General features: G+C 54.7%; 1 protein-coding gene across 2 annotated transcripts; it reads right to left on the bottom strand.

The window, feature by feature from the left end:
* Positions 1 to 2,831: 2,831 nt before the first annotated feature.
* Positions 2,832 to 12,884, bottom strand: CENPS (centromere protein S). 2 transcript variants are annotated; one of them, XM_055331092.1, is made up of 6 exons: positions 12,715 to 12,884; positions 10,187 to 10,310; positions 9,572 to 9,605; positions 5,612 to 5,678; positions 3,742 to 3,936; positions 2,832 to 3,456 (listed from the first exon to the last, which is right to left on the bottom strand). In XM_055331092.1, exons 1-6 carry the CDS (start codon positions 12,763 to 12,765, stop codon positions 3,403 to 3,405), a joined length of 525 nt encoding a protein of 174 aa, XP_055187067.1. In that variant the 5' UTR covers positions 12,766 to 12,884; the 3' UTR covers positions 2,832 to 3,402. The 2 variants fall into 2 exon arrangements, with proteins under 2 accessions (XP_055187067.1, XP_055187068.1); XM_055331093.1 differs by having other exon boundaries at positions 2,838 to 3,936.
* Positions 12,885 to 14,408: the final 1,524 nt, after the last annotated feature.

The following is a 14,408-nucleotide window of genomic DNA, read 5'->3' as shown; positions in this document are numbered from 1 at the left end:
AGTATAAATAAAACCTTTCAAGTTACATGGGAAGGAGAAGACAAGTGCGTAAAGAAGAAAGATCGCGGCTGTTTATACATTTTATTCCAATCCATCCTTACAATCCTTTGTATGGGTAATCAGGGGTGGAGTTTTCTTTTTGGGAGGAGGTCTTCCAGAAAACCCTGCAGGGCGCCTTCTCCTGGAGGGACCTCTGAGGGGGGGACCTACTGCCCCTCCTGAGAAGGGCGCCGCACCTGCCTGGGGGATCCACTGGGACCACCCAGCCAGGAAAGTCACGAGGCTTTTCTTCTATCACTTCTATCACTTCCTTCCTGCAGATGCTTTTGAAAAGAAGCAGAGGACAAAGGAAAGAATAATAACCATCTGGATTGGCCAGCATTAAAAGATCCATAACTCCTTCCTCAAACAAACAAAAAAAAAAAAAAAAAGAGAGAGAGATGCTTCAGAAGAATAAATCGTATTTCCATTAAAAGGATGAGAAAGTTAGGGATGCCCGGAGGGCCCAGGGCTTGACCCCGGGTCCCAGGATCGAGTCCCCCGTCCGGCTCCCTGCATGGAGCCTGCTTCTCCCTCTCTGTCTCTCTCTGTCTCTCTCTCTCCCGCTCTCTGTCTCTGTTTCTCAGGTATAAATATATAAAATCCTTGAAAAAAGAAAATGAAGGATGAGAAGGCTAAGCAAAGACCTTAAGGAAATCGCTCTAGTCAGAGAAGGAAAAGTCAAGAATTTTCAGTCGACGGAAGAAACGGCTGGTTTGGCCCATCGTGCTGGCTGAGGCCCGCGGTGAGGGCGGGCGGGCGGGCGATCCGTCATCCCGCGGGGGCCTCCCGGGCGCCCACAAATCACTCTGGGAGAGCGCTCGGGTCGGGGCTGATCTCCGCTCCCGGGGGCAGCCGGTGATAAACGACACGCCTGAAACTCGGCCGGTGATTTTAGAGGAAAATCCGTTTTTAATGGCCAAGTTTATGTACTTCCCTGGAACTTTTTCAAAATGGAAAAGCGAGAAAAGTAAATCACCTCACGAAGTCGGGGGCCCTCGCGGCGGAGAGCGTGATGACGTCAACGGCTCCGAGCCAGCGGGCAGCGTCCGGGAGGCCGCGGGGGCCCCGCCCTCGGGCAGGTGCCGGCCGCGGGCTCGTGCGGGCCGAGCTGGGCAGCAACGGCCCCGAGGGGCGGCCCTGCCGGTGCCGGGGACCCGCGCGCGGGCTGCAGACGCCAGGGGGTCGCCGGGCGAGGGGCCCGCCGGGGCGGAGGAGCCGGGGGCAGCGGGGCCGTGGCGCGGGGCGGAGCTGCAGCCCCTCCCTCATCCGGCCGGAGGGCGCGGCCCCGTCCCGCGTCCCCCGTCCCCGTCCCCCGGGCGCCCGCCTCGGCCGGCAGCCGGGCCGACCGGCCCCCCCAGGCGCCCACAGAGCGGGCTGCGCACTTGCCGGACGCGCCGCGGCCGCGGGAGCCACGTGAGCAACACGCGGTGGGCGCGAGGCGGGACCGGGCGGGGAGGCCTCGGCACCCGCGCCCCCAGCCCGCCCGGCCTCGGCTCCGCGCCCGCGCCCGCGCCCGCAACCCGGACGGAAACCCAGACCGCAGGGCAGAGGCGGGCGCTGCCCGCGGGCCAGGGAGCAGCGAGGCCGCCACCCCGCCCAGCGCCCGGGGAGGCGCCGGGCCCCTCGCTGCTGGAGCCCCCGCTCACGACCAGAAACTCGCACTTCGCCCCCAACGGAACAAACCCCAGCGCGGCAGGCGGAGGAGCAGAGCCGGGGGCGCGGGGCCACTCAACGGCCGGCGCTCGCCTCGGGCTGCCCCCGGCCTTGCCCTCCCCGACCCGGTTCAGAGTCACACAAGGGCACGGCAGACCCTCGGCACCCAGCGGGGCAGCGGGTAAACCGAGGCACCGCCCCAAGCCTGCTACACGTGGCCACGAGGCAGCGTTCCAGGTGGGAGTGAAGCCACCGAACCGGCCACTCTCTCCAGAAGCCAACGCTGACGTTTCCACTTTCCCAAGGTCCGGGCTCCCCGCCCCCCCGAGGGAAAGTCCATCTTAAACTCCTTTTGGTCGGAGGCTTGTGAAGATTCCAGGCTAAAGTGGTGGCCCGAGGAGCGGCTCCGCCCTTTCTTTCTAGACGGATTCTTTTGCTTAAGAAAGTTCCCACAAAAAATAAAAAAATTTAAAAAGAAAGTTCCCACAAATGGTATTGAAAATTGAGATGCTCGGGCATCTGGGTGGCTCAGCGCCTGAGCACCTGCCCTCGGCTCAGGTCACGATGCGGGGTCCTGACGGAGCCCCACGCTATCGCCGCTCAGCCGCGGGCCTGCTTGTCCCCTCCTCCCCGCGGCTTCTCTCTGCGCAGTCTCGGTCTCTCTCAAAGAAAACCTTTAAAAAACAAAAGCCAAGACCCGTCATAACAATCCTACGCACCTCCCCCGTCACACACAGGCCACTGCCAAGTACCGCGGACTCTCCTGCGCTGATGAGGACACAAAGCTAGAGACACGGCCACGAGTCGCAAAACCAGGAAGCCACCGGAGTGCGGACCTCTGCAAGGTCACAGCGTCCGGCTCTAACCTCTCCTGATGCCGCGTCGCAGCGCCTTGACCCAAAAAGGAAGCTGCTCACACACACGGACTATGATCGGAAGGACAGAAGCTTTAGGGTTCCTTTTCTTTTCACTGACATGACACACGGATGTCACGCTCATTTTCTGAGGTGGAAAGATAACATCATTTGCAGAACGTGAGGCCAGGAAGCTTGGCTTGAGTGCTTTCCTGGGGGCACCGCTTACCATGTCCCTTCGAGAGCCAAACGGGGGCGGGGGGGGGGGGTGTCTTCTACGGATCATGCCGGGCATGGGTGGTTCTATCCAGAACGGGTGTCCTCCTGAGGCAGCACCGTCAGGGTGAACGCTTCTCTACGGCCCAGCAGATCCCGGGCAGCAGGCTCACCTCTGAGCCTCGGCCTGCGCATCAGGAAGACCCGGGGACAATCAGATGCCTCCCGTCAGGCTGAGGACGCGCTGGGGTTCCACGCGGGTCCCCGGGGGCAGCCTGGCGCACAGGACGGCCCCCAGATGCAGTCCTGCTCCCTGTCCCTCCTGCCCGCGTGAGGAGCGGTGCGCCCTGGGCCCCCAGACGCCCGAAGAGAAGGCAGCAGGACTGGAAGCTCCGGCCCTCGCTGACTGAACCAGCACGACAGATGGCAGCGCTTGGGAATGCAGCAGGTCTTCCTCTCAAGCAAACTCCTGCCCGGTGGTAAAATTACAAAAGAGCCAGAGAAAAACTGCATAAACTGTGTTTCTGGGGAAAATCACCTTTAAAAAGTAGAACGGACACTTTCCAAACATCCACCTGTGAGCATCACATTGGCTTCGTGGCCACACGTGGCACAGGCTTCAAAGCCACACTGGTGATCAAAAGGACAATATAAATGCAGAGAGCTTCATTCGTCTTTCGGGGCTGTCAGCCTGAAGAATTATGTAGAAGAATAAAGAAATAACTAAGATGTTTGCTTGAAGAAGCCGACCACATTTCATTGCTGACATCATTTTATTAATGGCGACAGATACGATTTCCGACCTCTGCCCCTCGGAGTCGTGTGTCAGAGCGGGGGAGACAGGAGCATTTTCCTGGAGACTCTCCGGCTCTGACACTAGTTCTGCAGCCACGACCGGAGCGCGCGGCCCAACAAGCCGCCTCGCCTTTTTCCTTTAATCTCTACTGATCCCTTCAAAAATCCCTCAGGGCCGCACCTGCTCCTGGCGGCCCTCCCGGAAGGCTGCTTCTGCCCCTGGCGACGGAGCCGAACTGTCCCTTCCCGAGGCTGCGGCCTCTGCCAGTGCCAATGACTTTGTCTTGTCATCCTCTAACTTCTTCTTCTTCTTCTTCGCTCTTTGCTCTATGTTAAACTGAGTGAGCTCTTCATTTTTCTCTGTGATATATTTTAGCTACAAAAAAAAAAAAATTAAAGAATTCCATTTTGATCTGGTTGTGAAGCCACTCTATAAACTGGGGGGCGGGGGGTGGGAATCTATACCCCTCCTAACCACTCCTGCCATAAGAGTTTGGGTGGAAAAGCTTGGGTTATGTTCCTTAGAGTAAAATAGAACTTCCAGTTTTTCCTGGAAGAGGTCATCAACTACAAAAATCAACCAACTGCTGCCCACACTCCTACCAAACAGGTAGGAGCTCCCCGAGGAATCAAGAGTTAAAAGGTGGAGCGTGCAGGAGCACGCCAGGCCTATGTATACTCTACCAAGCACCAGTACAATCAAGACCCGCCTCTAAGTGTACCCGACTAACGTCACTGAGCAACTGCTATGCACCAGGTACTAGGGATACTAGGTAAGTAACACAAAGTCCCTGCCCTCCGGGAGGATTTTCTCAAATGGGTAAATTTAGCTGCACCTCTGTCATGAAAAAAAAATTAAGAGCCCAAAATAAAAACAGTATTTCGAAGTAAACAAATGTGCAATAAACAGGTAACTTCCCAATTAATATTCTAAGATGACTTGCACTGACCATTCCTTTGCAAAAGGAAGAAACTGCTCACTGAGACCAACCACCTACCAGTATGACCCGCACAGAACGTATGGAGAGAGAGAAGGGTCCTCCCCACGGATACGCAGCCCCTCCCGCCACCTTAGCTGTTTTCCCGAGGAATCACAGTGTCTTTCACCTTGACTTAGACTTCGGAGAGAGGACGGTAGAAGAGCAGAGGGGGAAAGAGAGCCCAGGGGAAGTGGTGCTGCCTACTGCCCCTCTCCACCAGGGAGACTCGAGCTCAGCTCCGGGAAGTTACTGAACTCCAGCTGCCTCCCCTATAAAATCGGGCCAATCGATCATTACTAAAAACCTCAGAGGGTGGTTGTGAGGTTTTAAATAATGTATGTAAAATAATAATGACAAAAGACCCCTGCAAACTGTCAACTGCTATACAGACTCATTCAACAACTACTTATTGAGCACCTGCTGTGTGCCAGGCCCTATTCTAGGCACAGCAGATGCAGCAGAGAAGAGACAAAGATCCCCGCCCTGGTGGAGCTCACATGACAGGGAACGTAAAGTATTTTACTGCAAGGATTAGACAAGGTCAGAGAACCTCACAGGTGCCCTGGGTGGGCCCCAGGCCACAGCCACTAACCCGGGATGATCACAGCATCACCTGTAAAATGAGGGCACAGTCAAGACGATGTCTAGATTTCTCTGGAAAGAGAGAAAATGTGCACGGTTTTCTGCCCGTCCCAGCCGTGCACACACTCCTTCCACAGCTGGCCCATCAGAGCTGTGGTCACCGTAACACAACTATCCCCACACGCTCTAACCCATGGCCTGTCTCTGACATCGTGCTGTAAATGAAATACAGGGCCAAAGTTTTGAGATGTTACAAAAAAGGCAAATTATGAAATCCAGAGAGTGCTGATTAGAAAATTTCAAATTGGCTTAGCAAGATCCATCATGATGAAAGAGAGACTATAAATTGCGGGCAGGTCTGAATGGTTCAACCGTCTCTCGTTTTTAATGCAAGGTGCCCTAGGGAATCGCTTCATGGCTGCGAGTGATTAATTGGGAATAATGTATTCTGATGGGAAAGGGGAGTGAGGAAAGAAATTCATCTCTCACCAGTGAATTACTCCTCCTGGCTAAGAGCTTCACATCTTCAGTGTTAATTGTGCTTCTTTTTGCATGTCTGTAGAAAGGGCAGGAACAATTCACCAAAATGTTTAGTATCATTTCAAGTTTTGATGAAACCCAAAAGTTCATGGTCAGACTCCAAACTAGCAAGGATCTCTAAGTAGCCCATCTTTTTAGATTAAATTCATTAACCAACAGTGACATAAAGATGAGTGAAGTGACTTAGCCAAGATACTAATTAAATAAAAAGACCATGGAAGGCAGAAGCCCATCTGTCCACCTCCAGCCGAGGCCACGGGTGCCCGAGCAGGGACCTGCATGGGCACGACGCTCACAGCACACGCCGGGGTCGGGGCAATTAGTGTCTGGGCACGCCTCTAGTGAAGAGAGAAAATGACACAACACGGTATCTCCCAACACAAAGATCGCCTGTGCTTACACGGACGTTAAAGACAAGAACAAAGATACCAAGATCCTGAAGCTCTTCTCCAAGGGCTAAATTACAGGAAGAGGCTCAGGCAGGTGTCCCCTAACACCCCACTTCCCAACAAGGAGCTAACGTGCTTCCTCGTCGACAGCCAAGCCAGAACAAAGAACATCCTTGGAACTGGGGTCTGTGTCTTGCTCACAACTTGGGACTCAAATTCTCATTCCAGTTTTCTTATCTTTGCTTTAAAAGGTAATTTCAGGGGTGCCTGGGTGGTTTAGTTGGTTGAGCATCTGCCTTCAGCTCAGGTCATGATCTCAGGGCCTGGGTCCCACGTGGGGCTCCCCACTGAGGAAGGGAGCTTCTCCCTCTCCCTCTGACCCTTCTCCCCGCTCGTGTGCGCACTCTCTGTCTCAAACAAATAAATAAAATCGTTTTAAAAAAAGAGATAATTTCAGATAATAAGCTCTAGTTAGTAATTTATTGCTCTAAATACACCATTCCTTGCCATTTCCAATTTCCTCCAAAAATACGTAGAGACTTTGCACACGGGAGTAAGTAGGCATCTCTGTACCCTTAATAACCAGTTAAGTGGCCAAGATACATAAAGTCCTCACCGAATACCTGTTAACAGTAAAATCACACAGAATCACACTCTATAATTTTGCCGAATTAAACCTTCACATCCTGCTAAATGCGCAGATACCATGTGTCCCTCCTCACGACTGACAACCCCGCCTGCGCTGACTGGACCGTTCCAGGAGACAGCTCCTAATTAGCCATGTGCAAGGGACCAGGAGAGGAGGGAAGAGGCCGCAAGGGGCCACAGCAGGTGGAGGCGGTTAGGTGCCGGTCGCAGTGGGGCCCTCAGGCCCACCGTCCGGCCGCTCTACCCGTGTTCACGTCCTTCGCCAAGTCCACAAAAGGAACAGATGAAAGGAAGCAGCCTACTGAACTGTCTACAGGGTAAGTTTAGTCAGTTCACAAGGAAGCATTTAGGAAGCGGCAAAGCCAACCCCCTCCACCACACACCTATCTAAGGCTAACACTGCCCTAAACGGAGGGGCAGGTACAGCCTGTGCCGCCGCCACACCTCAGAGACTCTCCTAAATCAAACCTCTGACTCCAGGAAATCACCCAAGGGAAAATTATAAAGCAGTTTTTCATGTAATACTTTCAGCAACACAGGTTTTAAAGACTATTCCCAAAATATTCCTAGAATTTATTTACTAATATCTATCTTCAAAATGTTACATCTTGAACATAGTAATGATATTAGATGACTAGAGATTTCAAAGCTAAATTTAAGGGAAATTCACAACTTAAATCGGGAGATGATTTTCCAAAGTTTACAGGAGAACTATTTAAATTTAAACGCATTTTCCATAGAAACAATGTTAAAATACTGGCTGGGTTCCCAGCCTACAAAAACCCTTTAATACACAGTGGGCCTGAAAACAGTCCTTCAGACTCCATGCAGGACTCACAGTTCTAGAAGACAGTGGCCGCGGGGACAAAACAAAGCCACACGATAAACGAAGCTGACCTGGGAATATCAATGTCATTCCATGACAAACTTTATTTTTTTTTTTTGAAGATTTTATTTATTTGAGAGAGAGAGAGAGAGAGAGCGCGCGCAAGAGCAGGGAAGAGGGCAGAGCGAGATGGAGAGCAGACTCCCAGCTCAGCAGAGACACCCCCTCCCCATGAAGGGCTCGATCCCAGGACCCTGGGATCATGACCCAAGTTGGGGGCAGACACTTAACCAGCTGAGCCACCCAGGCAACCCCTGTGAGAAATTTTAAAACACGATTCTTTTTTTTAATATGATAGCAAAGTGAAGTATTATGAAGATCAGTGTGAAATTAGGCAAAGGTCCAGTCTTCAAAGAAAATTTGCACTTTGCTGGCTCAGGGTTTGGGGGCTGGGGGAGTGTGAAGAGCATTGGACACCCCTGGACACGCAAAAGGTGAGGCAGCTCAGCCAGCAAGCCTTGCCTCTCTCTTAGACAACAGCAGCTTGACAGCCTTTGCGCAGACCCCTTGGCTTAGGTGCCGGCCGTCCCTGGGGAGCTTACAGCTCAAGTAAAACGCACACACCACGCCCTCTACCTGCCAAGTACCCAGCAAAGGAAATCAGCCTCTTAACATAAAAAAAAAAAAAAAAAAAAAAAAAAAAAAAAACAACACAGAGCCCATGAAAGCTCAAGGTATTACAATGCTAAATATTTCCAAAGTCGTTATTTCTAGTGTTTTTATAAAAGCATCTAAAAACCTTGTCTTTTCCCACAGCTACCCCAGAAATGGCAGGAAAAGTCACAGCTGGGGGCTTACTGCTGGCATCTACCAGGCAGAGGGCAGAGAAGCCCATGAACACCGTACAATGCACAGGATAGTCCCCACCACAACCCCGAATTAGCCAATGTCAGTGATGCTGAGATGGAGAACCCGTGCTGTGTTGATTAACTTTACGCTTACATCAAATAATCACTGGCTTACATATTCATATTTTTGTGCCACTCTGTAATAAAAAGAAGTTGTATTTTCCCCAAAAAAAGGAAAGAAACGGCAAGGAAAGGTGATAAAGGTACTTCACAGGCGATGCAGCAGCTGGGGGGTGGGGTTGGGCGCCACGCAAAGGAGCCACCACCTGATTTAACGATGAATAAACTGCAGGAGCTATTAGTATTCCATATTATCTTTCCCTTTTTGGCCAAGTTGGAGATGCTAAGCGGTTTTTAGGGATTCATACACACAGAGGCAGCAAAGATTTAGAGTCTGCCCTCTGAGAACCTACTGCTTTAATTCATTCAAAATACTCACCCGAGCAACCAAGAGCTAACAGGAGCAAGGTGAAAAGCTCAGGGTGCGGGAGAGACTGGCACCAAATCAGAAGTGTGAGCAAATTGGAAAGCTTTAGCCCTTTCCGGCCTCAGTCATTCAAATTGCTTCATAAAAGCAATTCGTTGCGATTGTTTTCAATTACCTGAGGTACTAATTGAAGAGATGAGCATAAATCACCTGTAAAAGCCAAAGCTTACCCGCTGAAAGCAAGTCACCCGCTTTTCAAGGAGTGCGTGTCTCTCTGGTGACTGATGCTGCAAACCCGAGGCTGACTGCGGGCGGGTGCTGGGTGCTGCCCGGAGGCCCACCTGCAATCACTGCCCGGCACTCAGCGCGCACGTGCCCCGCACCGTCCTGCAGAAACGTTCTTCAAAGCACACACGCCCCGCACGTTCACAGCCCCGGAGCTGTTCTTACTACTTTCTTAACCGGGAACTGAACAACTCTGCGGCTTTGACAAAAAGATACTTGGAAGGCATCGAAAACAAACAAACAAGCCAAATCAAGTCTGAATGGACGTGATTAGAGCAGATTTCCTATTCTTGCAGAATCATGATTAGAGATGAGCCTCCACAAAATGCACACACAAGAAAGACTAAAGCCCTCCTGAAATATACCACCAGGTGGAGGGTATGAATAGGATGCAAACACACAGCAAAACGCAAGCTCCTTACTCACCTTGCAAACATTTCAAGGTCTTTGGCAAAATGTTCTGAAAGAGAAAAAGATGTGCTTTAGCTATCCTTGCGTCACTCTTTCCAAGGCAGGTTGAGGCACTTTGGGCCACCCCATCCCCAGACCGGGAGCCTTTAGCCGGTCTTGGTTTTGTGTTTTTCGAGCTATCAGCCGTTTTATTCATTGCGACCTCCTCCTCATAATTGTGGTCATTGTGGCCACACCTCCTTCCATGAAACTGGCCCTTAACTTTAAATCTTGTTACAAGTTAGGGCTTGAGAAGATGTTACTTTCCTGGAACTTCAAGCAGATACCAATGTTACAGGCTCAGCTGTGGACTAAACCCTGGCACTGGCAATATACAAATGTTAGAGAGCAATGATCTAAAACTTTAACGTGTAACGTTCCAGGCAATTAAACACAATAAAATAAAGGTCTTCATGCCCAGTGTTGGGTAATAGAGAAAACAAAAGTTCTGCCCATAAAACATCTGGATATTACAGCCCGGAAGTGTTTCCTGCACAGCGCCCGATGCTACCCCGCCCACCCCACACCTTGCTCCCAGGCAAAAGCAACTCTGGGGATTTCTGTACACAGAGGAAGGCCCTGGCTTCGTACCACACTGGCGGAAGGTCAGCTCTGAGATGGCTGCAATGGTCTGCTTGCTGAACTGCACTTCTTTGTCCGATGCGACATCCTCGCAAAGACAACCGACAGTGTAGTGCACGGCTGCTTTTAGCCTCTGGAGCAAAAATTGAAACACTTCATAGGTCAGGTTGCAAAGAAGAGGTTTTCACATTTTAGAAAATTAAGACCAAGGAGAGGGTCTGTTCTCAATTCCTTGGGCACTTTCCTAATGGCTGAGTGACTTTTCAAGTGTACTAATAAATTAATGAGGCCCTCTGGAGTGTGACTTGTAGAAACGTTACTTCCTAGTTAATGGTTATGATTTAGGTCAAGTAAAGATAAGGAATTACAGCGGCAGGTCGGCAGGGAGAAAAGTCAGACTTGCACTTAGAAAGAATCTGCACGACTTTACTCAGCTACTCCATAAATACGTACCCATTCCCGCTGAGTAAAGGCATATGCTAGGTGTTTCAGGAACAATGAACAACCAGACAAAGGTGAATCTAGTGAAATGCGAAAGGATCCCATCCTTCTGCTCTAAGTCTCTGCCAGACATGCACAGGCCTGCATGTGACAAAGGACAAATGCTTAGGGCCATGTTAGGAAAGGCCTGTGAGGGCACATCGGACCCTCCTTGGACTTGCTGGCTTGCTAGCCCACCTCCCCAGGACCCTCACTGCTCCTCAGCAAACCTTTCAGATACTGAAGAACATATCTTTCCCATGCAGAGGAGGAGCAAAGGAGCAAAACAAAGCCAAGCCAGGATCTCATGTCCACAAACTTATTGCACCCTTGGCTGTGTTCCTTCTCCGTGCTGGAGACAGAACTGAACCGGACAGGGGGACAGCTGTACCCCAAACAGCATAAGCTCTCTCAGCAAGTGTTCACAGCTGAGACAGGATGAGGAGGAACTGCAGAAACACAGGTCCAGGACCCCAGGGTAGAGGCCAGGCAGATAAGCAAGGGCAATTACCTTCCTTAGTTTCAGAAACCAAAAGACCGATGGTAGGAGGAGACAAAAGGACCATCACCCTGGGAGGAATATGGCCTGCCACCATCATCTTTTTTAGGTACAGGTAGCAGTGTCCTTAGAGGAACGGGACAGGGAGCCTCTCAGGAAGTTTTCTGACCCTCCTCCTGCATGCCTCCTGGGCAGGGCCAAGTGCCTCTTCAATGCCAGAGATGACACCGCACTTCAAGGCTAACTCCCTAGACCCTACATTCCCCAGGGGCAGGACCCTGTCAGTTGTGTTCCCTACTCTGGGCCAAGAACAGCTGCTTGATGGGTGGTGGGATCCTCAACCCGCTCACCGATTTCTCAGCCCATCTTTGCAGCCTTACTCATCTCTTCAGCCAGCAGGTACCGGGGGCTGAGAATACGAAAAGGAAAAGCACAGCCCGGCTCTCAGGGTTTCTCTCCCACTACACCTTTGCCATCAGTGGACGCTTCAAAACCACCAGTGTCGGGAAAGACAGAGAGAACTGTCCCAGGACAGATCAAAGGGACGGGATTGCTAAATGAAAGTTATGACCCCTGCCTGGGTCCTGGAGGAAAGAAAACAGATCAGGAGAAACCGCTTTGGGACGACTGGGGAAGTGTGGGCATGGACGGATCATCAGACACCAGGATTCGCCGCATTAAACTTCCTGAGTGTGCCATTTGAGGTTGTGTAGGAGGATCCCCTCGTCGTCGGGGGAGGCACACCAGAGCCGTCAAACCTAACGGGAAGGTGTCAAGGTACCTGCAACTAAATCTGAAATGATTCGGAAGAAAGAGAGCAGAGGAGGAAATACAGCAAAGGATTAACGGCTGGTGAATCCGGGTGTGGAGCTGCGGCCGTGGACTGCGCTGTGCTTCCCCCAATACGGGAGGCCGCGAACGAAGGGCTTCCGAAGCCTAACACCGGCGGGAGGACTCTGGTGCCCTGGGCTCGCCCCCGGTTCCCCCCGTTACAGGGTCCGCTCTCGCGGCTCTGCCCCGTGTGCTCCCCGGGGCCGCCCGCGACCGTCACGGCGCCCGGGAGGAGGCCAGCATCACCCCCACCCCATGCCGCCTGCGGGGGGCGGGGCTGCGGGGAGGGGCGGGGCTGCGGGGAGGGGGCGGGATCCACGCGGGGAGGGGGCGGGATCCACGCGGGGAGGAGCCCGCTGCGCACGCGCGCTCCGGGGCCGCCCCGCCCGTCCCGGCGGCCACGCGCCGGGCCCGCGCCAAGTGCGTGGGCTGGAGCGTGTCCCGGGGCGCAGGCCCCACGCGCAGCACAGCTGCGTGCGAGCCCGGAGACCGCGGCCGCCCCCCCGCAGCCCGCCCCCAGCCACCCGACGGCGACCCCGTCACCGTGGAGACCGCCTCCCAGCAGCCCCCGCGGCAGCCGCGCAGGCGCAGGCGGGTCGAGCGCGCGCTCCGGCCCGGGGGACGCGCCCCAAGGAGCGCCCGGGCGAGGCCTGGGGCCCCTCCGTCCGCGGGAGCTGGACGCCGTCCTCCCCCCGCGCGGCCGGGCCGGGACCCGGCATTCCTGTACCTGCTGGTGGGAGAATCGCTCCTGCTCCTCGGCCCCCTCGTCGTCCTCCATGACAGCGGCCCGACGAGGCCGGCGCGCGACGGCAGAGGGAGGCGGCGGCCGGGAGGAGCCCCTCGGATTTCCCGCCGCGGCGCCGGGAGACGGGCCGCGCAAGGGGACAAACCGCGAAGCGCCCCGCCCCCCCCGCCCGCCGCGCGCCCTCTGGCGGCCGCTCTAGGAAGCGCCTTCGCGGTCCAGGCGGGGCGGGGCGGGCGGGCTCCGCGCCTCCGTCAAAGGACAGCGGCCCCCACCTCGAAGGACATGTTGAGGTAGTTCCGCCCGAGGTGGCTTTTATTTTTAAAGAACTTGTTTATTTAACATTCATGGAGCAGCAGGGTCCACGCAGGGAGCCCGACGCGGGACTCGATCCCGGGACCCGGGTCACGCCCTGGGCCGCAGGCAGCGCCGAACCGCCGAGCCCCCGGCGCGCAGGGCCTGACCGGGCCCCCGCCCAAGTCACGGTCTGGGGACGGGCCCCACGTCGGGCCCCACGCTGTGCGCCGTCGGCTTCAGATCCTGCCCCCCTGCCCACCCGCCCGCTCGGAAAAAAGACGGAAAAACTGATGTGCACGTGTACACGGCCGTGGAAGGCCGCGGCCTCCCCGCGGGCGTGACTCCGGGGGCCGTGGAAGAGTCCGCGGAGGAGGGTCTGGAGCCGAGTGACCGCATCGCGGAAAACGGCCCAATTGCGAGGGAGCGATTTCGCCCCGCGGAGGAGCCACACGACGCGGCGGCTGGAGGCGACCCTTGTGCACACCGAGCGCGCCGCCCCCTGCCCCCCGCAGGAGCCGGCCCTTTGGGACCTCAGCGGCCGCCGCGCGCAGGTAGGTGCCCCACGCGATAGGCGAGGGAACAAGGCCCCGAGGGGAGAGCGCTCCGCCGAGGCCCACGTGCTGGGACCATGGGCATCCGGGCTTCTGAGCCGCGCCCTCGCCGTAAACGGGACGCGGACGTCCGGGGGCTCACTGGGTCCTTCTCCGCTGCCCTAGACTGGGCACCGTGAGCGCGTAATTCAGGAGGAGTCATCCTTTGTTTCCTCCCAAAATGGCACCGTAAAATGCTGATTCAAAAAAAAAACCTGCATTGGCTGTCGTGTGGATTCCACAGGGTCACGGAGTCAGGGCCTCCCGTCTTCTCTCCCCACGGACGCGAGGTCCCCGGCACAGCACTTGGCACATGGTAGGTGTGCAGTAGGTGTGCCAGGGGCCGAGGAAAGACGTGAATTGTACACGTGGAGCGGTCAGACAGTCTAATGGTTGAGGGCACAGACCCGCGCCAGGTTGCCAAGGTTCTGGTTCCAGGGCTCAGGAGCTCCGTGACCTCGAACAAGTTACTTCACGTCCCTGGGCTTCATCTACAAATGGGGGACGACGCCAGGGCCTGCTGCAGAGAGTGTCGTGCTAAAGGAGTTCACTTAGAGCAGTGCCCGGTGCACCCTGTGACTTGAATTCCTGTACGTGCGGCTCAGGAAGACTCCCAGGGATCCCTGGGTGGCGCAGCGGTTTGGCGCCTGCCTTTGGCCCGGGGCGCGATCCTGGAGACCCCAGATCGAATCCCACGTCAGGCTCCCGGTGCATGGAGCCTGCTTCTCCCTCTGCCTGTGTCTCTGCCCCTCTCTCTCTCTCTCTCTCTCTCTCTCTCTCTCTCTCTGTGAC

Source organism: Nyctereutes procyonoides, unplaced genomic scaffold (assembly GCF_905146905.1).
Source record: "Nyctereutes procyonoides isolate TBG_1078 unplaced genomic scaffold, NYPRO_anot_genome, whole genome shotgun sequence".
NCBI classification, from domain to species: domain Eukaryota; kingdom Metazoa; phylum Chordata; class Mammalia; order Carnivora; family Canidae; genus Nyctereutes; species Nyctereutes procyonoides.
This window is presented reverse-complemented; position numbering and strand designations above follow the sequence as displayed.

Bases quoted from the DNA above. Each gene is read 5' to 3' on its own strand.
- CENPS (XM_055331092.1), bottom strand. From the start codon at position 12,765: ATGGAGGACGACGAGGGGGCCGAGGAGCAGGAGCGATTCTCCCACCAG. The intron at 3,937-5,611 runs GTGAGAGATGAA...TTTTTTTTGTAG, and splicing joins CCAGGAGGAGTAATTCACTG to CTAAAATATATCACAGAGAA. The intron at 3,457-3,741 runs GTGCGGCCCTGA...ATAATTCTTCAG, and splicing joins GGGAGGGCCGCCAGGAGCAG to GCTGACAGCCCCGAAAGACG.